At 47.6% G+C, this 27,874-nt stretch overlaps 1 protein-coding gene across 1 annotated transcript in view; it reads right to left on the minus strand.

The window, feature by feature from the left end:
* SETD1B (SET domain containing 1B, histone lysine methyltransferase) overlaps positions 1 to 27,307 on the minus strand; it is a 45,226-nt gene extending 17,919 nt beyond the window's left edge. The window contains exons 1-6 of the mRNA XM_027739779.2: positions 27,055 to 27,307; positions 26,573 to 26,727; positions 26,057 to 26,155; positions 25,292 to 25,562; positions 22,060 to 22,172; positions 18,240 to 19,421 (exon numbers count right to left, since the gene is read on the minus strand). Coding sequence (XP_027595580.1) covers positions 18,240 to 19,421; positions 22,060 to 22,172; positions 25,292 to 25,562; positions 26,057 to 26,155; positions 26,573 to 26,727; positions 27,055 to 27,127 — 1,893 coding nt within the window. The 5' untranslated portion in view covers positions 27,128 to 27,307. The remainder of the gene's footprint in view (positions 1 to 18,239; positions 19,422 to 22,059; positions 22,173 to 25,291; positions 25,563 to 26,056; positions 26,156 to 26,572; positions 26,728 to 27,054) is intronic.
* Positions 27,308 to 27,874: the final 567 nt, after the last annotated feature.

Below are 27,874 nucleotides of genomic sequence, written 5' to 3' on the forward strand. Positions count from 1 at the left end.
GTCCTCTCAAAGAAACCCCTTCTAGCTGGCCTCCCTATTTGCTCTCACAAGCAGAAAAAAGTGAGCTGATAGATGACACATGTAGTGCCATGAGGATGTCATGGCCATCACTGTCAAAAAATCTGTGTCAGTCAGTCCTGCAGTTCACCCGCCTGTTTCTGAGGTCATCTGGTACAATGCCACCAGAAAACCTCCTTCAGTCCACTGAGAGAAAAGCCATTTCCAGCTAAATTAATTTGTGCTGCCATCTTTGCTTTGCCTTAATTAAATTAAGAGTTAGCAAAACAGGTATTTAATTATACACATGACACATTTCTCCAAAGGTGTTTTAATGATGCAAATTTGTTGGGAGAGATTCATGTCAGCGTAACTGGTTATAAATGGCCTCATTCACTGTTCACCCAAAATGCTAATTGCCACCTTTAACACCAGCACAGTGTGCAGAGCCTCTTGAATTAAATGAGGGAACACCCTGGGATGCCACTCCTGGATCAGCCTGCACAGTGACAGGGTAGAGCCACTGCATGCAGGGTATCGATCTCACCTCAGAGCAACACCCATTTTGCAAGCAAATGTTCACACCTGCAGAAAGAAGAAACTACATCCTAACATTTGCATGTGTACCTTCACTGTACACACTGTTCAGTACCTTTCCTACAGGCAGAGGAACTTCACATGCTTCCATTTCCTTTTAAAAGACCATCTGATAGAGAATTTACCCAGAATTTCAGAACACGTTTTGAATACCATCAGCTTACAGCCAATTTCACTTAAAAATTCTGCTGGGTACCAAGTTACTTATATTTGAGGTAGGGTAGCAACTACTCTGACACCGCCTGGCTGAGCTGTGGTGCACCAAAATAATGAAATGCAGGATCAATGGCATTCAGCACAATACAAGGGCATTAGCTTTAATGTTTTTCAATAAAGCCAAAACTAAAATCAAAAGTGACTCTTGGACAAAAAGTTTTCATAACCTGGTTAAACACTCATCACTTGGTTTTGGATTGAGTTCATCTAAGGGTTGAAACAATTTACAAGTGATCAAGTCTAACTGTGTATTTTTACAAAAAAAGCAAGGAAAAAAAAGCCTCCAGAGAAAACAACTGACCAAAGAGGGTCATACACCAAGTCACTAGCGGAGTCAAGAACAGACTCCAGGTCCCTCCAAATTCTTATTCCCCAGATCCAGTAGTCTCCCCACACTGGGCTCACACCAAGCTCCTCATGGTCTGTGCTCTGCATTTGACAAGGGAAATGGCACTACTGCCTTGATTTCCTGGTGAAAGTAGCCCAGTAATACACAGCTCTCCCTTCCCGGACTCCTTACGGAGAACGAGGCATTTCAAACCTGACACATTTCTTATGCCACCACCCAGAACAAAAAGGAAGCCTGAGGACATCAACCAGCCACCCCCAACTCTTCCTCAAAGACACAATTTCAATTAAAAACTCCTTCAAAAAACGACAAGCTCATTCAAGATTGGCCCAAAGAATCTCACCATTCACTCTGATAACAGAGCAAATACCTCTTGCTGCCCAAAATCTACAAGCCCAGCGAGGGCTTCAGAGGGTGTTGCTTTGTTCATTTTTAATCTGCTTTTAGCTTGCAGGCTCCATGTGTTCTTGGCAAAGCACGTGAAGAGGAGCTGTGGCTCCAAGCTGCCCTCCCGGCTTGCTGGGAGAGCAGCACTGGGCAGGATGACACGGCAGAGGGACCTGCTGAGCGCTCACACCTCGCGGTGCCAGGCGGGACCGAGGCACCCTCGGCACCGCGTTTACAATGGGCACGAGTGACTTTACTTTGCCAACCATAATTACAGCTCTGCCTCTGAAGGGACAACGCAAGGGTGGTGCTTTGCTGGGGTTGCAGAGGTGGAAGACAGGAGGGCAGAGCCACTCGAGGTGGTTTGCCAGCAGTTCAGCTACAGCAGCAACAAAAACACAGAGCAATCTGCTGCCTGCACGGTCCTGGGTGAGCTCCAAACCTGCTCAGGTGACTGTGCTGTCACCAGCACCCATGGGGGCTTGTGTTGGCCAGCCCACCACCACCACAGCCTGGACTGATGCTGGAGTTAGGTCACTGCCTCCTCCCCCTTGGTTAGTCAGGTCTTTCCACCTCCTCTGAGCAGCTGAGAGAGCTCCCATCCTCCTGCTGCTGTCAGAGCCCTCAATGGCAACCACAGCAGCTTTTAATTGGGACAAGACAGCTCTCAGATGTGTTTGCACTATAATAAAATGCCCAGCTCAGTAAAAGGCAAATGGAAAAATTTACATATTACAAATCAGTGATTATAAATATCTCCAGCAACATGTATTTCTGTCTGCAGAACAGAAGACTGCAAGGTTTTTATATAGTCACGTATTTATACAGTGCTTTGTAAATTAACTCACAGGCAAAGGTTGCAAACACACAGATCAGAGCGATGGACTCAACACTGTGTCCCACAAAAAGGGGCACCACAAAGGCTGCAATGGAGCAGGGATTTCTCACAGGACATTACTTGGGTGTTTTCGTCTATTACCGATTGCAAAAGAACCTCTCTCTACCTGAAAAAAAGAATTCAAGCTCCCTACCATGACAATGTCCCACCTGACACACACACAGTCTTGGCTCAGGTTGTGTTTTGGTCTGGTACTTACTTGCAGCACTTCTGTGGCACAGGCAATCCTCCCCACACCTACAGGGCTGCCCAACGAGTAAAACGAGTGACAATAATACCCAAGTGCTCATTGTAAACAAACAGCACTGTAAACACCAGCCCAACTTACGCCACTTACTTTTCCTTCTAATGCCAAGAGGGAACTCTTGAGTCAATACCTCAAACCACAGGACAGCGGGAGAATCCCCCACAAGTCTCTGTCAGTCCCAGAAGAGAGGGGCAGGAGTCAGGAAATCCCACCAAGATTCTGTGTTTGTGTATCACAATGTGCTGCCTCAGGTGCTGGTCCCTAATTAGACCGTCCTGCATGTGGAGAGATGCCACAAGTTGGGATTTGGAAGGATGCAAGGAAGGAGCTCAACTGGGCTTTCAGCATACAGCAGGAAGGGCTCTTGAGAGGGGGAAGCACGTGGGGCTAATGCTCACAAAGAGAAAAGGTCTCCTCACTCACTTCCAGTACTTCCTGACACCAGGAACAGAAGTAATTGACTTGTGTTTTAAGGACAGCAGGAGAGCTGGAAGGCTGCCCAACAGTCCATGCCATCATCAGAAAATTAAGATGACAAAATGAGCTAAAATGAGTCCTGCAGGACGGGCAGCAGTGCCTAACACAGCATCCCACACTCGGGCAAACCCACACCTCCAGCTTCCTGCAGGCCTTCACGTGCATTGAGCAGCTGAGGTGGGTCTTGACATTTCAAGGACCTGTTTCACACTCCAGAGGGGATTATCCTCTGTCTCCTCACAGGACAGTGCAATAACATTAATGTCTCCAAGGAAAGGAAAGGGGCAGTAGCTTAAATCAGTATTTCTGATCTAAGGCCCCTGATGTGACCCAGGGCATGAAATGACCCACACCAACAAAACATGAAAAACAGGAGCAAATTAATGCAACGATTGAACAGGAGGGGTTCAGACTATTTTCACTTGACTGTACAGAGAAGCTCCAGTGGCTGTAGGAAACGATGCGTGGATTCTTCCTTCCAGAAGTTGAAATGGATTCTGGAGTAAGAAACACCCACTTAGGCAGCCTCTAGGCATTTCCATGAGGCTAAGAACTTCTCTCACTTAGCAAACAATCCAGGGAAGGACAGACAACTCCAGGTGAAGCAAAGAGGACAGGGATGGGAAGCTCATGCAGTGTGGTCTGAGATAACCAGATCTTCACTGATCCAGAAACAAAACCACTTGAGAAATGTGATCGAAGACTCATGTGTGAGAAGACCCAACCACCATTCAGTACTTTCAAAAATCCATTCTCTTGGCAAGACAGCACCATAGTTCAGTTTTCAACACGAATTCCTAGGACAGCAATCCTCTGAGCCAGGAACTAAGCCAGTGGGAGAACAACTGCCAGATCTGCCTCAGCAGAAAGCCTGAAGAGATGAACTGGCAAAGAGGGCAATAACTCACTGAGGGGATTGCCCTGTTTGTTAGCAAGTGCACTGCCTTCCACAAAAGGCATGGCTTAATTCAGGAAAGGGGAAGGAAGCTCTGAACTGCAAACTTCATGGCATATGACGTGGTTACACTGGTTCCTGTGGGCAAGGTCACCAAAGAAGGGATATTTGGAGAAGCTAGACGTTGCCCCTGGGCTTCCCATGCACAAGAGACGCTCTCTGGTGTCTGCATGGACAGGCCAACACAACACATTTGGGTCCACACTCAAATGGAAACTTCCAGACCCCCAGACTGCTCAGATCTGAGACAAGACAACTGGGCAGATCACAAAATACAGTGAGAGTACGAGTGGGGAGTCAGCGGCCCCCAGCCCAAGCTCAGGGATGCCTGGGCAGCCCGTGTGTGCCCCGATGTGAGGCTGGACAGTCGCCCCTCCTGCATTATGTGAACAAATCCGAACTGGCAGGGCGAATGTGTGCCAATTCAGGGGCTGCGTCATGTGGCCACTGTGTTTTTCATCACATATGAAACACCCTAAAATTGGATTTACCATCTCATGGAACCATGGCCTTTTCCCTCAAGTCTTAAGTAGATCTTATTAAGGGGGGAAAAAAAGGTTTCTTTAGGGGGGGGAGGAGGAGGTAGGGAAAAGGAAGGAGGAAAAGAGGGGGGTGTTAACATTGGGGAGCCATGTAACAAGGAAGGCTCTTTCCACAGCGATGGTTGTTGTAGTGTCCCTATTTTAGATGGGGGGAAGGGACAGCTGAAGAGCTATTTGCAATCTAACTTCAAAGGCTTCAGTCGGCTGGGAAGCTAAGTCATGCATAAAAGGATGGTAGAGTGGCAAGAAAATACCCCCTACAGATAAATTAGTCAGGGAATGTTCTCTGCTTCTCCCAAAGACTTTCATACAGCCAGACTGGCTTTACTCAGGTAAAGCCCTTCTCAGACACCAGGTTCAGTGATACAGAGTCCTGGGAACAAACCAGCCAAATCCAACAGAGGAACTGAACAGTCTCTCTGGAAAAGAGAAAGGCAGTGGTAAGCATGCAATGGGCTTCCCTGTCATTTTCTGCCACCTCAGCTATTATCCATAGATTTTATTTTAAGGTCTGTCCACACACAAAAGATGAAGAGCTTCAGGCAGCATCTCCTTTACTAAAGATGCAAAGAAAAGCAGACAAGTTATGAGAAATCACCCTGTATACAGAGAACTCATTTCCCAAATGATTCTGTAATGCTCTGTCTCGCTCCCGACGCTGGTGCGCAGAAATGCACCCACATTTCTAAAGAGCAGAAGGTACTTTGCAATCAAAGATAAAGGGAACTGGCAACATTAGATCAGAGTCCACCTATAAGTAAAAAAAACAAAACCCTGCAATAACTGCATGTGCAGAGTACACAGATACCTCACAGTTCAGTGCCAGGCAGGAGCTCAGATGCCATCCCCCTGACCTCACCCTCACACTTAAACCTTAGGTCAAATGGAACCATGAATTCAGATCTTGCTACCAAGAAGATGATAAGAAAGCAGATAAGCTTGGAAAACAGTCTAGCTTCTCAGCTGATAGCAGCCTGTTGAAGAATAGGTTGTACATATACTGTATTTAAACAAGTTCTAATCAGCAGAAGTAGACCAGTTTGACACTCTTCCCCTTTTACATAGTATTACTACACCCTTGAGTATCTGAAATCACGTGGCTATCACAGTTAGGGCAGCATTTTCAGTGCCCTGTTCAGTGCTCTCTGCATTTCAGTGTTAGTATCAACAGCGGTTTCATCTGCAAGACCTGGATGTCGACTACACAACCTGTGCAACGCTGAGTCTTCTCAAAAGAGAGGGCAGAAGTTAAGAAATCGAGGACTTGAAGGACAACAGGTAAAAAAAAAGAGGTTTTGTCAGATCATTGATCAGTATCATCCTGTAACGCTCTCCTGCTCACTGCCATCCGCCCTCAGATCCAGGTGCCATTAGTATATCCCACGGCAGCAGTTCAGTCACCCGCCTCCCTTCTCCAGAGGCATCCCAAATGATGAGCCTGGCTTCTCCTTCCCCTCTCCAAGAGCCTGAGCCACTCTTGCCCTGAATTTCTCAGGTGCAGTCCTGATCTCTCCACGTGGCTGGGAAGCAAAGAAACCCAAGTGGTTTTGGCACCTGCAAGAAAACCCAGGAGCCCACAGCTGATGGAGGAATCCCAAAAGAGCCCTTTCCAAACAAGTACACCTTTACTCTCCAAAAAGTGTGCAACAAGCAAGGGGAAAGAGTTAAAGTCCTGATTTTTATGTGAACCTTTCGTGAGCACTTTTGGTGAGATTTCTTGAGCCCTCCACTGCTGGCCTGGGAGGTCACACAGATTCAGCACTACTCTCCTTCCAGCAGCTCTTTTGTAGCCCAGTACCTGCTATTTGAAAAGAAATAAGGAAGCTTGAAAGAGGGAACATACTGTTAACAAGGTCTGTAGGACCTTGTTATCATCCTGACTGCAGTCATGGTGGCTACACAGTATGGTTTCAAATAAGAAAACCTGTGGCTTTCTGTTCTGGAGACAGGCACTGCCATCATCCCAGAGAGGACAATGGGACATCTGCTGTGTTTCTGAAATTCCCAGAAAAACCACTGCAGAGAAGCCGGTTCAGGCAGTCCACGTGATCTTGAGTGACAAAAAGCATTTACCCACTCTGGATGAGGCCCCCAGTGGAGGTGGTGGAGGTACTCCAGGTCTCTGGGACGCAGCCATAGAGTGAGAAAGGCACAAAACCTTTGTGTAGGGAACGAGAGGCTCAGGTGACACAAACCCTCTCTGGCTGTGGCCAGACTGTCACAGCAGTGACCACAAACGATGACTGGTACCCTAATGAGCTTAGCAGGCTCCTCATTTTCTGAGCATTACAACACAAGCCTAACAAGTCCTTCCCAGCAAAGCTCTGTGGATGCATTAAACTCTGGCTACACCACAGGAGACACTTCACTCCGAGGAGCCCATTTCCAGCAGCTGAGTAGAGAAGTTCTTCCTCAAAAGTAAGGGTGAGGCCAGCAAGAAACAGTTCCCCTTTGGTAACATTTCTCTTCTCTCTGGAGGCATCTTGAATTTTTCACTGCTTTATTTCCTGCTTAGATTTTCCCTCTCTTGCTGTACTCACATTTAACTAAGTGCAGTCAGAGGGGAGACAATCAGGCACATCAGCTGAGGAATGTAACATATTAATTAACACATTAAAAATCTTCCTTTTTCTAAGACGAAGCCTAGAGCAATATCCAGCCAGAAATACCTTCAAGTTGTCCCTGTCCAAAACCTGCTCAGTGAGGGAAACACAAGTTTTTCCCCATACCACTCCTCTCAGGTGATGGAAACATAACCCTTGTGGCTGCCAACTGCTGACTGATCCCTTAACAAAAATAATCTCCGTGCAGTAGATGACATTTCTCATGGCCTTTTAGAAGATATCAAACTTTTACTATTAAACTATCCCCACTATATGCAAAACAAATCATGCAACCACAACTGTTCTAAAGCACCAGAGTGGAAATACCCCCCAGCTGGGCTGCATTCCCACTGCCATTTATGCAGGCATAAAATATGCAAAGAAGAGAGGAGAGGTAAAGTATGCCCATTTCCCCACCTGTCCCCTAATTAGCAAGCAGGAGGTTTAAACAAACACATGGAAACGCTTTGCACCTCAAACAAAACTGAGCTGTGCACCTCACTGCCACAGGACACTGCAGGCTCACAAGCACAGATGGGTTGAAAAAGGGATTAGACGTTTGTGGAAGACAGGTCCACCAGCAACTACTGAACAAGATCACTGTTCATCTGCTGGTCATGAGCAGATGAGGGACCCCAGGGGAGCATCACCACACACAGCCTGGCTCTGAGAGGGCTTGTGATGGCACCCACTGCCCTGACCTCCCACTGAAGGACTCCCAGTAACCCAGACGAAATAACCCCCAACACAGACAACCAAGGAAAGATAAAGATGTGCCTTTTCCTTGCTAACTCATGAGTTAGTCCAAAGTCTCTCCTGTTCTCTCTTGCAGCAGAGCTGTAATCAAGCTCTCCCACAGGTGACTGCTCAAGTGAAAGGACTGCATGCACATGGGCAGAGCCTGTTAGCAGCAGCCAGTGACAGGTGATCCATGTTCTGCTCCTCAGACCCACCACTCCAGCCCTCAGGCTCTTTCAGGCCTCCTCCCCACGTTGGTGACACTTATTCTACTCACTTCCTTAATAGCTGATTTAAAGAGCTTTGTTAAAATGCTGGCAATGAGCACAAAGCCCTGCAGAAGCACAGGGCAGTACAGCATCTCTACAGCCCAGACCTGAGCAGACACATCTAAACCCCTCTCAATCCCACAAGTCTCACTTGTAATTTTTAGAGCAGCTTTCCCATTAGATTGGTTCCCTAGTCTGAAGTTACATATGAAGACTCGAAAAGGTAGGTTACTCATTTGAAGAGTTATGTGAAATAGTTGTGAGAAAGGCACAAAACCAGCCAAACACAGCTCTGTGCTCATGCATTCCATGCCTGGCTCACTGATCCAGGTGACCAGCTGGAAGGCACGGGCATCTTTTTATTTTTTAAGCAGTTGTGCAGGAACAGCTGGCTTGGTGGTTTGCAACTAATAGTTTATTACTTAGGACAGTTTAGTCTCAGCACCTTTTGAAGAACCAGAGCTGCACAGTGGTACTTACAGCACAAACCATCATCAATACATCTCACTGGACGTGATTCTAAGGTTGTGCCTCACTAGAACAACTGCGCTGTGCAATGCTCTTGATTCCAGAGCTCAGTTAAAACAGTAAAAGTACTGCAAAACCTGGGTCATAACCAGAGTCCAACATTCCTCCTTCTTACAATTTCGTTTGTACATTTAGCCCCAAATTCACTTACAATAAAATCCAGTCCTCACATAAGCTCCATCGCAACTCAAAGTCAGACTCCTTCAGAGCTGCCCTTCTGAGTTTGGGATTTTTTTTTCTTTTAATGCATGGTACCATCCAAAGTTCCACTGGGACATTGAAAGCAGTTCCACATAAACCCTTTCAGAGCAAGAACAGAAGGCATGTGGAAGCTTTACCTACTGTTCAGTGATTGACCCCAAAACCCATGTTCCTCACATCACAGTGCAAACCCAAATTCCTCATGTTCTCTTGCCTGCCTCCCCCTCTCTGAGACCCCACAGTGATACACAACCAGAGGAGCTGGGCTGCAAAAGCCACCAAAGGACTGTGCCCCCACAGCCACTGTGCCAAAAGCCACTTCTCTGCCTGCAGCACATGTGCCCCAGCAATGAGCCAAGACGAAGTCATGCAACAAGACTTCCTCAAGCTGCAGCCTGAGCCTCCAACCCAGCAGGGATCACAGCTTAGTTCTGGTGCCTCGCAGCCAGGCTGGGTGCTCCCGGCACAACGCCAGCTCCCAGGGAATCTAAAAGCAGTTCCAGCATCAGGACACCATCCTCCAACGGGGCTCTGCAAGGGCCAGGCTGCCCCTTGCCACCAAACCCACACCACCTACCTGCCTCTCACTGGCCTGGAACACCCCTCAGGACTGCAAAACCATCTGCTGTTAACACTTTTCTGAGGTTATTTGGGAGGTACATCCCACCTGACACTGTATTACCAAGCAATAAATTTGTTGAGATTCCCTTGTCAAAATGCATCCTTCCTGCACATCTCCAAGGCATCCATTCCACCAGTAGACTGGCCTTTATGTTTTATTGTAATTTGAATAATTTCATGCAGTACAAAGTATTTTCACATTTTCCAAGTATTTTTTTTTCCCTGACAATAGCAAAATGCTTGTAGCACCATGATAACAGTTGCTCACATTTATCTGCATCCTTCAAAGACAATATGTCAATTATCTGCACTGGAAACTCTCAGCCACATCTGCTGACCAAAATGCCACGTTTGGCAACTGCTTAGCAACAAGAGCTGGATTGGGAAACGGTCCCCAGAGCCATGTGCCAACATCACACCAGCTCCTGCTTCCACCAAACAACTGCTATCACCTGAAATGGATATATTTTGTTTTGCCTGGGATACACAAGGCACCAGAAATAACAAGCTCCTTTGGGAACAGGGAAACCTGGAAAAAAGCTGCCTACTTCAGCAATCCCTCCCCAGGCTCCAAAGGGAATGTCTCCCTGGTGTGTGCAACACATGTTAATCCTGCACTGCTGGAGGAGGACGCACCACTTGGACGCAGCACAAAACTCTATCTGCTCACTGCAAAACACAGCTCTTTTGGAAAAAAAAAATGGATGTAAGACAGCAACTCCCACTCCACACCACCCACAAAAGCAGCAGATATCCAATCCCTTGATCAGGCCAGCAAAAGGCCCAGGAAAAACAAAACCCCATCCATTCTTCACCATCCTTAGCCCTCTTCTTCCCAAGGCTCCGTGCCACTGCACTCATTGACACAGGGAATGTGGGCAGTGGCGAGCCTGAGGACATTCCACCTTGAACGGCTGAAGGTGCAAGCAAGGAGGAAAGACGGGAAGGACTGGGGAGACCATCTTTGCTTCTCTTCTTCCTCCCCTCCTCACCATCTCAGAGCCTTTTTCCTAACTATGTCCCTGACCTACTGCCTGATATGGAGAGAGAAAGAGATTGGGCAAAGCACAGGTGAGCTGGTCAAAGGTGTGTGATAATTGCACCTGGTAAACAGTTGTCAACTCCCCACAAACACAGACTCCAAACACTCCAAACAGTCCGGAGCAGCCGGTGACTCCAAACGCCGCTGAAAAGCGACGAAGTCGAAACACCCAAGTTCTGACGAGGGAAAACTGGAAGTTGAGCCCCAGCTCTCTGACCCTTTTGCAACCAACCCTCCCAACCAAAGAACTGCTGCCAGCCCCGTGCTGGAGCAGTTTCGGTTCCCCCCGGGCTGTGCTGCGCAGGCTCACGGTGCCCTCCGTGCACAGGGCGATTGCCGGAGCCCAAGCCACCAACAACTTCCTTTACTCAAACTGCTCCTGAAGCAACACTTTTGCAACAGCCCGAGGAGCAAACCTATTCCACCTACTGCAACCTGGAGAGAAATGAGAAACCCCAATTTGCTGTCTTGCTATTTTATGTATTTATATATCTTGACCTCACAAGGCCTGTCTGCACCACTGGAAACGTATGGGGGCAGATACTGATTTTATTTCAGTGCTATGCAAATAAAAAAACATTTTAAAATACTTTTTTTTCCCTTTACCATTTCTTTTTTGGTTTTTGGTTTTTTTTAAATACTTTGTTTTTAGGAGTACAAAATCTGAGCTATCTTTCATGCTCATGATGAATGGGCATTTCCAAAAGCAAGCACTGCAAATTTCACAATAAATCCTGAGACAGCAGTAACACGTCTGGGTCAAAGGAGCCCTCGTGGGCAGGTACGTGATGCGCAGATTTAACGAACTCACGAGTTTCATGTTGAGTTTTGCCCCGTCTTCAGTAGGTACAAACAAGTACCCCAAACTGAAAATTAAAATTAATAGAAAGGGGGGCGGCAAAGTCACGGGACTCAAAATCGGTGCAATATGGAAAAAACATTCTACTGATGAACTGCATCTATTTAGAGGACTCCAGGAAAGGCACCAGCCAGCAGAAATTTGAATAAGCACTCGTCTGCTCAGTGCTCTGTGTCAGACACAGACACATATAGAACACAGCGGCTGCTCCGGCTTCTTCAAAACCAGACCCAGAAATTAGTGCTGTTCTGGCGGCTGCCAGCACAATATGTTAACAGCAATTATCTTCTCAATATTTCTACTGATTACCTAACACACTGGCACGTTTTCTCAGTGTCACTGCATGTTGCAACACACGTCGCCATCCAGCAACTTGTCTGCATTCCCTTGGTCACTTTTCACGACCATCAGATGCGAAACACAACTGGAATGATAATGGGTTGGAGAAACTGTGAGGAAAACGTGTCACTTCAATGTGAGGCTTCACAGCCTGCATTTATGACATCTGAACATTCAATACCGTCACTGCTAAAACCTGAGTGCTGGAAAGAATAGGAAGAACTCTGCAACCAGCAAAAGGAAGATGCCAAGGGTTCTCTAACTGTGGATGGTGTGTAGAGCTCAGATTTGCAGATATTATTGCACCCTCAGCTATATGCTATGGTTAAACAGTGTAATTTGGATCTAAGTTTCCAGTGCAGCAGAGCATCTACAGATTACACAAACACAAAACAAGCAGTGCTCTGCCTATTAACAAGCAATTCAAGTGTACACAGCCAGCCCACCAGGAACTGAAAACTTACAGAAAGTCACTGGTGGCAAAACAGAAGGAACTGAGTGGTGAGAGCATTGTCAGCAACAGTGATTTATAAAAAGGAATGGCAATGTCATTTCTATCAGGTATGCAAAATGCAAAAGCCTCAAAGCCTTGGCCTGGTGTGAGAGTAAAAGAACCACTCAGCCTCCCAACCACAGCCCGCTTTCTATTTTTCAGTTACACTCCAGAGCATTTCACCATTTTCAGCTCTGTTATCAACAAGAGACATGTTCTCTCACTCTACTGAAGTTGTTAAGTATCCAAAAAAAACAAACCAAAACCAGCCAAATATTTTTCCGTTCAGGTTTTCCCCCTCCCAACAAGCAGACATGTATGAGTGGGTGTATCACTAGGAACACCAGGGGAATCCTATGCAATCCTGCTCTGAAAAAGTGACTTTAAAACTACTGCTTCCTCAACTGAACATATTTGGCTGGTCAAGCCCTCTGCTCTGCTAACCACTCTGCAAGCACTCCAAGAATCGAATCTGAGCCAAATTCAAAAAGTCAAAAGTGAAACAAGTTAGCAAACACAACGGACTTCTCTACTTTCTACAAATTTTTGCAGGAGCAGCAGGCTGTCGTGTGGTAAATGAACCGCTGTACAAGGAAGCAGTCCCTGCCTGGGGTCTTCCAGTATCAGCTCTGAAAAAAAAGGTAAGATAACAACACCTTGCACTTCCACTGCTTCGGGAGCCTGGATGTCCTTACCTTGGCCAGGTTATATGGGAACTGACCCTCAGCCCCAAGCAACCCAGAAGGACACAGGGCTGCAGTCCTGCCCCAGTCTGCTCCCTCCTCTGGACACAGGGGCTGAACAGATCTCTGAGCTCTCAAAGGGGCCAGTATCAGTGTAGTGTCACATTTAAATCACCTTTTGAGGGATTTGTGTGCCGTCTTTCTTTTCTGAACAAGCTTAAACTCTGCAAGATCCCCTGAAGTCCCTGTGGCTTCTTGCTGCTGCTGTGCAGTGGGTCAGGAAGGGCAGAGCTGAACCCACAGCTTAAGTAGTCCACTCTCATTTTAATTTCACAGGTTGAGCATGGCTAGTGCAATTCACATGTAAAACCACAGCAGTCATCCAAATCTCTGCTGCCTGGGCATTGGCTGGCTGCATTGCTGGAAAGTCATGGTCATAACATACACCTATTTTTTGAGTTTCCATTAGGAACCGGTTCTGTCAGGCATGATTGCATTCACAAGAGCTCAGGAGGCAGGAAAATTTGAAAAAGTGTTTATGAGACTGGGCATAAATCACAGCTCTCAGGATTTTCTCCCTTCTTCAATTAAAAAACTACATTGAGAGCAACCATTCGCCACATCTACTCCCCCCATCTCCCTCCAGGAATGATGAATCCCACTCCAGCTGTAAATTGGATCCCAGGTGTACCCATATATATTATACATACATAACAGCTACTTATGGGCATAAGGGCTCTTGCACAGTTACTGTGGAAACGAAGGTATCAAATTTCCTGGCTCTTAAGGCTCTACCTTCACAACCTTAATGTGCATTTACCTTGAATAAATCACTTATGCACCATCCAGCTCAGAAACATCCCTCAGAAGGGTGCGACTGCGTTCATCCCTAGGAGGCTCCATGTAACCCATCACCAAAGTCCCAGGAACATAGGGCTGCCTCTGACCCACACAACCCATGGGTGAAAGCAGGGTACAGGACAAGAACATCCTTCTGCAGGCACGCAGATGTGTTCCTGCCCAGCTCAGCTCCAAGGGGCACAGACCACTCCTGGGGCAACCACTGCAGGCACTGCTGGCAGCGAAACCCCTGGCAGCTCCTCTCGCTGCCCGATGGCACTGGGGCACTGGTTTGTCTCACAAGTGTTCGTGACAACTAAAGGTTGAATTTGGCCCTGCAGGAATCATTTACCAGCTACTGAAATACTGCCCGGTCTGGATGGGGGTGCAGCAGCAAGGAGCCACACAAGACACGAGGCAGTGTCTTGAGGAGAATGTCATCACATCCTGCTAAGGGTCCGGAGGGACAATGTGACACTTCAACATAAATTTCTTCCAGTTCTGGCCGTGACCACACAAGAACCCAAAGATACTTTTACACCAAGTGCAAATTCAGCCCAGATGTAACCTCAGAGACTTCAGCAGAGCTTCCTGTAGGGCTGAGCCTGACCTACGTCGTCTGTGTGTAAGCCCAGCTCAGAAATTCTCCCTGGGTAACTGTGAGAGGACCCTGCATCTGCACAGCTTGTCACAGGGATGCTGACACTGTCCTGCAAGAGGCACCTCAGCACCCAGCATGGCATTAAAAGCATTCACAACAGCCGGGTGAGACAGCTGGTGACAGCAGTGGCTTTCGGGGTCTCCAGGGCTGCTGTGCACTGTGTGACTTTCAGTTCACTCCCCAACCCATCTGCTAAAATTCACAGCAAACAGCAGAACTGCTCTCGCCTCGTTCACATTTCAGGATCTTCGTTTTTATGATGATCTTTGGCGTTTTCAAGGCACTCCTCCCTCCACAGTAACTCAGTGCTTAGCCAAACTACCAGGAAGACGAGAGACTGCTGATCCCTCAATTAAAAAGTACTTTCGTACTTATACATCTAGAAGAATACCATTGTCAACCATACAGTCTTCCTATTACGTGCTGGCTATGCACACAAACTGATACATTCATAAGCTGAAACATGAAAGACATCATCAATATACAACAAAGTGACTCGCTGCAATTCTGTCACCCTCCCCAGCACAAAGGCAGGGCCTCTTCCTGTCACAAGCCAAGCCAAAACAAGACCTGGCTCAGATGGGATGTCAAAACGTCAAACTGTATGTACTTAATCTTTGCACTTCTGAAACAGCCAAGATCCTGTGAAAAGAAATTATTACAGTTCTTTCCTTTTTACCTTTTCAAGCACACAGGAAGGTAAGTTTGGACATTGCTACCCTCAAAAATTTCCTGATATCACAATGCAGCTCAACTTTTTTTCTTTCCTTTTTTTTCTTTGCCATCTTCTAGTTTCTTGAAAAAGCCCTCTCTGCCCCGTCTTCCTGGCTGGCAGGTTGTGCTGTTTGGAAATGATTCTTTTCCTCCCCTCACTTCGTACTGCCCACATCCCACTCAGTTCCACACCTCGGCCTTGTCCCTTGGCTAAGCTTAGCAGGACTTTCTCTGCAGACCTTAATCACTGCTCCCAGATTAGTTGGGGTAGGTGTTGCAGACAGATGCACAGTCCTTCCTCTCCCACACCCAAACTCCCTGCCAAACTCTGGCTTAGGAGTATCATACCGGATCTTGAAATCAAGCTCTGGGGTCTTGCACGATAAATCAGAGCAATTGCTGGGGCTGGGCTGTACCTCCTTTACTCATGGCAAGTCGGGGGGGGTAATTTGCCTGATGATTTGACAGCGCTTCACCTACAGAGCAGATGTTACTGTATTAGCAATCATTGACAAAAATCCTGCTTGTTTGATGGGAAACAGGATGAGGTCCTCAGGAAAAACTTCCCTGCAACTCTGCTGGCATCCTTATGAATCCTGAGATTTTCCCAGCTAGAGCACCCGCCCAAAAGAGCTGGCCTGGGGCTGCTCCGACCCCTGAAGAGCCAAATATGAAGTAAATAAGAAGTTCAAACTCTCTGCCCTTTATTGCTTCCTTATGATACTTAATGAGCCTTCCCTACACTAATACGTCATTCCTGCTCCGCTCCCCAAGCCACACAGTCACTAGAAATATTTGGGTCTGCCTTCCCTCTGTTTTGCTGGAGGATTCTCTGAAGGACTGGAGTTGAATAGTGGTATCACAATAGGCTGAAGCCGGAGGTTTAGCTTTCCAGCCCTTAGACAGACTCAATGCCCCTCTCTAACTCAGTTGGAAAGCTGCAGCTCAAATTTCAGCCTATGTTAAGTCACTGTTCAGCTCTGCTCCTTCAGCAAGAGAGAGGAAAGCCAGCAGAGCCTTTTTCTAAAGCAAAAAAACTGTGGGGGAGAAGGACAGGGGAAGGAAGCAAAAACACATGGAGATTGTTTTTTGTGCATCACAAGGAGCAATGAAAGACACAGGCAACTTTTCAAACATGCCAGAATAGTTTAGTGTGATTTGTAACCAAGAGGAGGTTTGAATAAACAGCTCAAACATCAACTTTTTTGGAGGGGGAGGAGATAGTTAAGGTAGCAATGACCTGCATGGAGACCCTGCTATCACCCTTCTGACTTCTGCAGAGGATTGACACATTTACATCATTTTGTATCACAGAACCATCGATGTGAACTACTGACACCAGCATCTCATTAAGGAGAAACAAAGACTTAACAAGGGCTTCAACATCAGCACTGCTGCCCCACATCACAGCCCACAACATCCCACCCCAGCCAGTCCCCCAACACCAGTGTCCGCTACAGAAAGTGCCTGACCCCACACACCCCCCTGGCATCCACCCACCTTCCTAAACACACTCAGAATTGGCTGCAACCCACTTGCACGAGAGCAAGGACAGCAAATACAAACCCAGAAAGGCAGGAGATGAGGCATGTCTTCCTCACTGTTTTTCAGGCAAACCAAGAGTATCCCCTCTCAGGCCTGCCAGACCAAGCTCAAGGAATCAAAACTCCATTCCTAATTAACACATCATCAGGCCCCACGGGCCAGGGACTTGCCTCCCAAGAGGGGAGCCTGGGCCAGCCCCAATGATGAATGAGAACTCAAGCAGCTGAATTGTTTCAAACGCTAAACTGGCAACTGCAAGGACAAGGAGGTTTGGAAAGGCCCGCAGAAAAAACAAAATATCCAGCGCGGTCACACTGTTTTCACTGTGTAGCACTGAGACCTGCACTCTGTTACTGCTGCAGAGCTTTCCCTCCAGTCTCTGCAAAGCCCACAGCTACAAGAGTAGCTCCTCCTCTCCCAAAATGCAGCTGCTTCTTGGGTGAAAACCTCATAACTGCAAACCACTGGAGGGAAATCTATTCTGCCAGCTTAACCCCGGCAAACTTTCATGAGAAAATTAAATTGATGTACCACGCTTGGGACATGTACACGAGACCAGCCCTCTTGACTGCAGCGTTCTTGTACAGCAGGGACAGCAGTTTCATTCCCTTGCATGACCATTACAAACACTGAGGAGAAAGGGCCTGGCATTTGCAAAGATCTGTATTTTGACTGTTCCTTGACACAGCAGAATAGGACCCACACGTCCACTGCAGTGATAGTCACATTTGTTGCAAAAGACCTCCCAAACAGACAGGCCATGCAACATAATTCCTCTGTCTGCTGGCACCACTCCACACTGTTCCGCTCTCCCTCTTCTTTCAGCCACAAATGCCCCAGCAGAGGCAGCGAGCTCTGCTCTATTATTGGAAGACTCAGTGGAGCACATCCCCCACAAGTCAACTACCTCCCCCTTCCAATCGAGCAAAGGGAGTATTAAAACCCAGCAACTGTCTCCCGTTTGAACCAGATGGCAGAAATAGCTGGAGAGCTTTCAAACATCGTATACACTCAATACTTCAGTGCAACATGAAAGCCCCGTTAAGCAAGAGCGTGGCTACATACACACCCCTGCTCAGGGACCACAGCAATGGCAGAAAGTGCTCCATTAACTCCTCTAGTGGCTTAAGTGTCTGTCAACACTCAGGACATTCACACAGCGTGAGCACTGGCCAAACTTTGGTGGCTTGTGCAGTCCTTGAGCTCTCCTGAAGCTATAAATTGCAGCAGGCTGATATTATAAACATGGAAAGCTGGAGATTGGCAAGTTAAGACCATCACTCTGTGTCACATCTAACTCGTTTCCAGCTGCCTTGAGTAAAAGGAAGAGCCACCAGAAACCTCATGCTCTGAAGACACAAAGACGAGCACAATCCCCTGCCCTGTCCAGCTCCAGGGGCAAGCACGGAGCTCCACAACTCAGTTCCAGCTCACTCACCTCGTCCATTTTTTCTGACGTTGGAGTCTGGTCACCAGGCACCATCTCTTTAGCCTCCGAGGTCTCAGTTTTGGAGGTCCTGCCCAGCTGATCACTGGGAGTCATGCTGGCCTCCGATGTCCCCCGGGAATTCTGACTCAGAGAAGCTGTCCCAGGGATGGGCTCGTCGTCGTCGGAGTCAGGTAACGGCGTTGGGCTGATGTCCTCCAAGCCCGTGCTGGAAGGGCGTGAGGAAGGCGTCTGCCCCCTGAAACCGGGCTGAGAGTTTGAACCGTACGGTGTGATGGGAGAGAGCTGGGAAGAAGAGGAGGAAATAGGGCTACCTTCCATTCGGATCTCGTTATCTGAGTCATGCTCGTTAAGAAAGGGTAACTTTGTTCTCTGCTCTTTCAAGAGCATCTCAATCCTTGAGTCTAAACTGTTATGCTGCATTTCAGACTCCATGGTGGGGGTGCCAGGGGTCTCGCTCCTCTCTGGAGTCTGAGAGAAGGATGCTGTGCTCGGTTCAGGAACAGAGTTCGAGTCGGGCAAGGGCGGAGGCTCCTCTGGTTTCTCCTTCACTGGGACAAAATCGATGCTAGGGGCAGCACTGCTTTCCACAACCATCTCGGTGGGAGGGGGCGCAGGTCTCCGGTACTCTGTTTCCCTGGAAGTTTGGGGAAACTGCTGCTCATCGGATTGGGGAAATACAGCTGGTGGTTGGTAGGGAGAGAAGGCAGATTTGTAGCTCGAAGAACTAGAGTGGCTCAGGGGAGGAGTGTGAGAGAACTGAACTGGCTCCTGCTGATGGGATTTGTACGTACTGAACTGATGCTCCGTGCCTCGGAACACACCCGCCGAGTTGTGCACGTAGTGATGTTGATGTCCCGGGCGGCGGTTGTAGGCATCCGTAAATTTTGTTTCATGTCTCCTGGGTTTGTACCCACTGTCCTGCCCAAAATGGTACACAGGCGTTGTCTGACGGCTGGAATAGGTGGAATCCTGGGAAAACGGCGTCCCTAACCGTGGGGTGTGAGGTGTTCCTTGGGACTGCGGGGTGAATTGGCTGTACGAGTTCGGGGTGTCTTGCCGACAGCTGGAATAGGCTGTGTCGTGGGAGAAGGGCGTGCTGCTGTTTGGGGTAACAGAGGAGCCCGTGGAAGAAAGGTTACTGTCTTTCAGGCGCTTCAGGGAATCCGTCAACTGTGAAAACAGAACAGAGAAAAGCACCTAAACACACACTTTTACAGAGACATTTGTCTAATCCGTTTGGTTTTCAGAGGAGTTGAGTACCCGAGAGTTCGCAGTGATTTCCACGACCAAAAAATAAATAGGTTACAGAGTCCCTGAAAACACAAACCATTATCCATTATTAACAGTTCCCTTTGATTTAAAAGAAAAAGGCAAGCAAAGAGGAACTTGTCTGCAAGAGGAGGAAGAAGAAAGCAGACAGTTTTCCTCATAAGCTACACCCAAGTGCATCAGGTGAACAGGAGACTTGCACACCACTTTTATCTGAAGGAGTTCCAATTTCTATCAACTATGTAAGGCTTGTCTAAATTGCATATAGGAAAGAAAATTTAACAAGTCTGAGATGTGAGATTACCAATTTATCTTTTTTTGTGAACAAATCAAAACATACAAAGCAGCAAACTGCCAGCCTGCAGCCAAACCTCTGCAGCAGAGCTGCCCCACCAGCCTCTCTCCCAAACATTCATCTATAACAAGGGAGAAGGCTACACATATAAAAGGCATAAAAAGTTCTCAACTGCCAAAAGCACCTTTTTAAAGCCCTTCCTGAAGATGAATGCTCAGGCAGAGCACTACTGACTATGGCATTTGAAACTGAAACCCCACAAACCTACAGAGCAGCCAAGTCATTGCTCTGCAACTCACTCCACAGGCACGTTCAGGGGGTTTCTAGGAGCAGCCCTGCTCCAACTCAGACTCTGCTGAGTCATAACAGTGCCACACTAATCATCAGCTCCGGAATCAATTTTCCATAATGCAAAGCAGGAGCTCAGTGAGAATCCCCCTGGTAGCAAGAGAGCTCCCCAAAATCACATCAGGACAGCAAACTGGTGAGGCTACAGGCTGGCTGCTCCTCTCTCAAGCACAGGCAGGTAGACACACCTGTAAAATGACCTGCGTGGAACATGCCAGCAGCAAACTCAAGCTGAGCCCTCACCTGCCTGCTGTGCTCACACACGTCTCACCCACTCAACAGTGTGCACTTGCTCTTGGTGTGACCCCCTAGAGACCATGACCACATGGACATCAGGAAAGTTTCTTCCTCAACTGTTCTAAAACCCACAGGAAGGAGCAGGAAGCACGTGGCTGGTTCTTGACAACAACCACATCTCTGCACCTTTGGTGTAGACTGTCTTTCAGTGGGGTTTGTACATGACCTAGAGGCAGGGACTGCAGAACTGTCAGGTCTTTGCTGCTCTGCATGAGGGGGAAGGCAATTGTCAGGAGTATTTTACTAAACTACAACAGCAAATAAGTTTGTTGGTGGATTCTAGTGTCAAAACCACGATGCAAAACAGCTGAAGTTACCCACAAAGCAATAATTTTGGTGATAATTGGGGAAAAAATCAATTCAGGATAATAATATAATACAAAAACACAGCATCTAGAGAAACAATCTAAAAGATAATTACAGCAGGGACTACTTTGGGGGATACCATCAATTTGCTGCTAACCCTGAAAAAGGAGTAAGAACAAATCTGTCTATTTTTATTTGAGATATGGAACCAGCAGAAATGAGCAGCCAGGCCCTGCTCATAGCAGGGCTCCCAGCAAAATCATTACTTGCCTCCCTCCTGCCTTTAAAAGCACCTTGCTGGGAGGTAAGGAAGAACCAACCTCTTCATGATTTTATTAAAAAGATACTGAGATTTTGCCTTGGTGATATTGGGATGGCTGGTGGGAGGAGAAATTTATTTTTTCAGATCAATGGAATTTCCATGTTCAAGGAATAGCTCTCACCTGTCCTGAGAATGCCTGATCTCAGAATTAATGAAATCGTGACATTTTAAGAGCACAGAGAAGTAGAGAAAAGAAATCCCTGCCAAATCTCTTTCAAATTTGATGTCTTAAAGTGGGTTCTTAAGTCACAATGAGGAGCCAAAGTACATTTAGACAAGTCAGCCTCTCTGGCTGACAACTTCACACAAACAGGCTTCCCTTCCCCCTCGCCCTCTCATCCCAGTGGGGATTGCAGGGAAGCAGGTAATCGTACGAAGCCATGCAGAGAATTGTGCCCTAAATATCGAGGGACCCCTGGAAGCCCTCAGGAATTCTGCCCACTGCTTTTATTAACAGCTGATTCCAGCAACTAATTAAGATTCTGGAAAATTGATGCCACTATTGAAGCTCAGTCTCCTTCCACCTTTTAGCCTTTAAGCAAGGCTGAAGTCCGTGAGCGCTGAGATTACACACCACAGACACCAGGCCAAATGTACCACTGTAAATCATTCCCCTGACTTCAAGGGAATAATCTCATCTCAGGGACAGATCTGATCCAGTCCTAACTGCAGGAATTTCTGATGTTAATAGGGCACATTCTGTCGGTTTTGGAGGCATTTTTCACTCAGAAAGACAAAAAGCACTTCCCGTGCTATGGAGACACAGATCAGCCACATGCTCTGATTCAGAGGTACATTTGCTATGGCAATTATGAGCAAGTTATATTTAAATGTGAATTAGCAACATCCACTGGAACTACGGCAAGACAGGAAAAAGAAGCTAAATTAAAAGTGTTAAAACGCTAACTTTAATGTTTGGAGTTTTCTAGAAAGTTATTCTTAAAAAGAAATCAAAAGCCAAGCACACCTACCTGGAGAGCTTCATTCCCAGTTGGGGACACGTCCTGTTCGGTGCCTACAGGGAGGGTCTGAGGAGTGTAAAGACCATTAACGAGCAGTTCATAGAATCGCATGCGGGTCTCACCTGCACAGACCACAATGTGAGAGTTGATTAAACAGGAATAATACAATCTTGGTGAAAATACACATTCTTGACACCCACATGACCCTGCTATCGCTCCCAGCCCGCTGCATCCATGCAAGAGAGGAGCAGTTATCACCTCTGAGCTCCCAGGGATCATTTTTAAATAATCTGCTGGGCAAGAGAAGTCAGACACTCCCTTCTCCAGCCAAGACAAGGAGGTTTCTAAATCCTTTTTCCTCTTCTCAGCCTGCTTGGCAGCTCTGCTCCTTACCATGCTCTCTGGAGCGCAGCCGTTTCCCTCCTCTCCAAAGTGCCAAGCAAATAGCTTGCAGACTTGAGAAGTGAAACTCTCACCCAAGGGAGAAGCCTCTGCCAACACCCAGAGCCTCTTCAGAAAGCTCTCCCTGCGCACCTTGCTCGTAGAAACTGCCTGTTACTAATGCAAACACGGTGCATGGGAATGCTGAGGACAAAACCGTTAATGCTGCCTTTCCAAAACACACCAATTAATCCTTTTTCCCCCCCCATAATTTAAGGAGTAGTCAGTAACATCCTTAGAAGAACAAAGCCAGAGAAGCAAACTGTCCCATACAGTGTTACTGACCCTCAGCCTTTTCATTCCCAAAGTCTACAAAGACCCAGTTTCTCAATACTGAATTTTTCGTTACTACAAAAACTTAATCCTACTTATTCTGCAGTCTGTAAGAAATCTGTCATCAGCTTCAAAGGCAACAGAATCAAACCCTGAAACTGTCTGAATTTTGCTCTGAAAGATAAAGAATACATAGAAAAATGGACAGACCCAGCACCTGAGCCCAGAAAATGAATTCAGGCAATATCTCCCCCAAACCAGGACTACTTTCATGCAGAAGTCCTGTACGATTAAACCTCAAACTCCCTGTGAATCACCCCATAAAATCCAAAAGCAAAGCACCCCTTAGCACAATTCTGTGTAGTGAAAGACTTACTTATCTTGAACAAATGCTGCAGATGAGGTTATTTGGGTATCAAATCTCATTTCACAAAAGTCCTGGGCCGTCCTCAACTACATAAACTGTTTTAGCTCAACTGAAGTCGTGACAAAATAGATCTTTTCACTGCAAGAGCTTGAAGATATGCTTGAAATATTAACACACACCGCCTACACATAACACAATGCCGTGTATATAGAAGTGTCAGGCTTATTTTCATTGGTTTTTGAAAAAATATACAGTAATTGTTACAAAGTTTCATAATTCTTTCTGAATCCCCAATATAATGCAGGAAAAGTTACAGTTTCAAAGAGGTTTATGAATGTGAAATGAGTTCTATCTATTTCTCTAAAACAGGCAATTATTAATTGTGTCCAGCCCATAAATGGATAAACTGAGGCAAAGAAGTTGCTCTAAACAAGCCTGTCTTAGATGAGGAGACTGGATTTATTAGTTTCAGATTCCCAGGCCTATGCTCATTCCAGACAGATAAAAATGACACTTTCGCTCCTAATATTTATTTTTCTACACTATGAAAACAAAGGTTTTAACCAACCTTTCCTTCTCTTGAAGAGTGAAATACTAGAAAGAAATGTTAAAACCGATATATATATTTTAAGTATGCCCTAACCTGCTAATGCTATTTTAGGAATTCCATTTTTACTTGATTCTGACAGATTATAGCACACTGACAGTCCTACTCTTTTAGAATGAAAGAGAAGCAACTGTGTGAAAAAAATACATTAGAAGCATAAAGCTGGCAAAAAAAACCTCCCAGAAATGCAATCTGAAAACAGACTTCAGTGTTTTCTCCCAGGAAACAGAAGACTAAACCCCCCTCATTTTCCTGATGTGCTGCAAACTTTCTGGAACAGCTGCCTGGTCAAGACTTGCAGAGTAGTTTACAAATGGAGGAGAACAAGGAGGAAGGTAGTACAATCAGCTTGCTTAAAATTACTCTCATTAAGACATCCACCGCTTATGAGCCAGCTTTAGCTTACATTAGTAAATCTGCAGATGGTTAATTTGTTCTTAAATGTGATTTTTACCTTCAAATTTAAAAGCAGGGGAAGGAGCCTGTCTGTAAAAATTAATGATACTAGAATTTCAAAGTATACACATGTAAGGTCAAGCTCACAATAGAAAATATTATACCACTACTGTGATTTCTCTTCTAACAGTGGTCAGTAATGTCAACAAACATCCTGTTCTAGTCTATCACATGTGGCACACCGACTGCTGTGCTGGTCTTGCACTAAACTGTTGAAACCTTTTAGTACAGAACAAAAATAACAGCATTTTTAAGAAAATGGTGTTAGCAATGTCCTCTTCCCAAGAAGGAGTGCAGCAAGTCAGTTTTAAACTAGAAATGCCACCTTTAGAAGGAAGTACAAGCAGCAACAGATCTACACCTCCTCAGCTTTAGATATTTTATAAAATTCAGACAGATTTTAGCAAAGCCCTTCCCTAACACGCTTGGAGGAGAGAGAACAGACTAAACACAATGCCTTCACACTTCCAGAAACTTTATTGGACTCCTGAGGGCTCGGGTGTGAGGCTGGGAGCTGGTTACTCCAGGACAGGGAGTTCCTGTCGCTTTAAGAGCCAGTCTCACACTTACACACTCGCACACCCTGACAAGTGCTGCGTGTGCACTCTGCTGCCCCAGCCTCCAGTGTGCTCTAAGTATCAATGAAATGCCAGGCACGCAGAGGACAGTACCCAGCCCTGCTGCCGCTGCCAGAACCCAGGGATTCGGGTCCCAGCATCCACCAGGACTTGCCCAAAAAGCCCAAGTTTGCAAAAGGCGGGTGTCCCGGGGTCCGGCAGCCCCGGCAGGTGGCCAAGAGGGGCCAGCCTGGGGCAGGGAGATGGGGGACATGGGAGAGCAGGGAGCGGGGACAGGGACGGGCAGGGGACAGGCAGAATGGCAGCATTTTGCAAATTACAGGGCTGTCTCTTAGCAACAGACAACACATTTGGCTCCACGTGACTCGCCCAGGCCCCAGACACCAGACCCGCTGCCGGCTCTCATCGTATTTTTAATCACCAGGTTCCTGCCCTCTGCAACAGCCTCCGTGGTGGAAGCGGGATGGTCAGGGGCTCTGTAAACCCCAAAACGCGTGAGGCCGGAATGTGCCTCCTCACCTTTCGTATCCAGCTCCACGTGAATGATGTTGCCCATGACAGAGGTGTTGTGAAGGTGCTGGACAGCCTCCCGGGCACCCTTGACAGTGGCAAAGATGACTTTGGCAATGCCCAGGTGCTTCTTGTTCTTGGGGTTGTAGAGAATCTCCACCTCTTCCACTTCTCCGTATTTCTTGCACATGTCGGCCAAAAAGTTTTCGCGGATGTTGTCGTTCAGCTTGGCAAAGGTGACCTGCTTGGGAGGCACTGGCCCCACGTAAAATTCATCAATCTGGAACGGGCACAAGGTGGGGAGCGATACAAACAATCATCATTGTTTAATGAGCGTGGGGGAGGGCCTAAGGATGGCACGGGAGGGAGAGGGTTAAAACATCCTGCAAACTTTGGGGGGGAAAAAAACCGCTTCTGAGGCTCTGGGATGAAGCTCAGAGCTGAGCAGAGGCTCTGCTGCCGCAGCCATTCATTGGAACCGGCTCCTTTCTGGGCTACAAAGATGTATTTTGAGCAGCACTGAGTGGAGAGCCCCCTTCCACCGCCCCCCGCCCAAAAAGCCCCAGCTCCAAAACCTTCAAGTGATCTCGTTAGACAGATGCATTGATTTCTCGTTATCCTTATAGAAGAGGATTACTGTTAAACAGTTTGCTAAATAACAATGTTAACAGGAATATGACTGTCATTTAAATGGTCCATTAAACTATTTGGAACTGAGGCTTCACTACCAGATAAACAAGAAGACAGAGCTAAAACCAAAATTCGGGGCAGTACCTTGAATTTGGGGACAGACAGCTCCAACTCCTTAGTTTTGGTCCATATTCGCCCTATTCTGGGATCCCTGACACAATCCACAGGAGCGATTCCCGAGTTCTAGGAGGAGGAGGAGGAGGAGGAGAGAAAACACAGAAACAGCAATAATAAGGCTTGAAATTTAAGACACAAATAAAAGAAAAAATAAACCCCAAGGAAGCACGGGCTGTCTCATGGGAAGGCGAAAGCGCACACACACACACACACGTGTCAAATTGCAATACTGCTGGGAAATGCACACAGATTGGAAACACAGGAAAAAGCCGCAGGTTTGGGCTCCTGACAGTTGAATACACAGTGTCAGGTGGCGGTAACTTTGGTGGCTGTGCGTGTCCCCCCAAGACCCCCCTCCCACACACGGCGGGGATTACCACGACCCGGAGGGACCCCCAACCCCCAAAACGCCGGTAACACGGAGGCGGGGGGGGCGGGGGGAGACACAACACAGTGAGGGAAACCCGGGAGCCCCCCACTCACAGGCATGCTGAAATGTTGCCCATCGTAACGGTAGAGTTTGTGCTGTCCTTTTTTCAGAGCCGGGTCAATAATCAACTTGTAACTTCTCCAATGGTGATTTCTTTTCTCGACAGAAGTGCTGGCTTGCGTACTGTTCTCCATTCCGTTGATCCAACCTGGACGGGGGGGGGGGGGAGGGGAGAGAGAGGAAGGGGAATGGGAAGAGAGGAAAAAAATCACACGGAAAACCATAAAGTTAAAAAAAATATTTAACAAAGACCTCTTCGTTTCGGTGTGTTTTTTTTTTTTAAACGAGCCGCCCGCTCTACACACCCAAGCAGGGAGGAAATCCACCGCGAAGCGAGCCCCAAAATGGGGGAATTGCCAGCCGGGTCCCCCCTCCACCCCAGTCAGACAAGAGGCAGAGAGGGAGAAGGAGGAGAGGAGAAGGAAAAAAAAAAAAAAACGAAGAAGAGGAAAAAAAAAAAAAGACCCAGTCTCACTTGAACTCTGCTTTTTGCCATGATCTTCAGGGTGCTTGGCTTTTTCCCCCGCCTTGGTCTCTCGGAAAGACATCGCGCTGGGCGGCCGATCGTCTCCGGGCGGCGAAAGGCGAGCTCCCGTCTCACATGGGGCCGGTTACCGGCGCGGGCTGCCCGCCAGGCTCCTGCCTCCCGTTTTCGCGAGCCACCACATATTGTGTGTGCTCGCTGCTGGCGGCGGCCGGGATCCCACAATACACCGCTGCGAGCGCCGCGAACGCCTCTACCCGCGCTCCGCCGCCTGCACATTCACGGCGGCCGCGCCGCGCAGCCCCCGGCCCGCGGCCGCCCGCCGCCGCCCCGCCGCCGCCGAGCGCCGCCGCATGGGCCGCCGCCGGGACGCGCGGGTTTTTTTCCCCTCCCCGCCGCGGGGCTAACGGCATGCGGGGGGGCGAGTGGAATCTGCCCGCTGCATTTACCTTAGCGCAAACTGTTTCTAAACAAGATGGACCTATAGGTGGGACAAGTTGGTCGGATTTTTTTTTTTTTTGCTTTGCTTTGCTTTCTATCTTTTTTTTTTTTTTTTTTTTAGGGAAAGACTTCGGCGAGCCCGGGAGACCGCGGGGGCGGGCGGAGCGCGGACCCGCCGCGCTGCTGCGGCGGAGGGGTGGCCACACACTCAAGGCGGGCGGGGGGTGTGTGATGGAGGATGAGGGGGGGAAGCAGTTTTGCTTATTAAAGGTCCGGAGCCGTCGGCAGCCAATCAGCGGGGAGGTTCCATTTTGTTTTCGGTGCGAGAGGCGGGCGGGCGGCGCGGTGCCCCCGGCGCTCGGCGGGCGCG

This window comes from Pipra filicauda, unplaced genomic scaffold, assembly GCF_003945595.2.
Source record: "Pipra filicauda isolate LSUMZ 115617 unplaced genomic scaffold, ASM394559v2 scaffold192_size1418226_pilon, whole genome shotgun sequence".
Lineage (NCBI taxonomy): Eukaryota > Metazoa > Chordata > Aves > Passeriformes > Pipridae > Pipra > Pipra filicauda.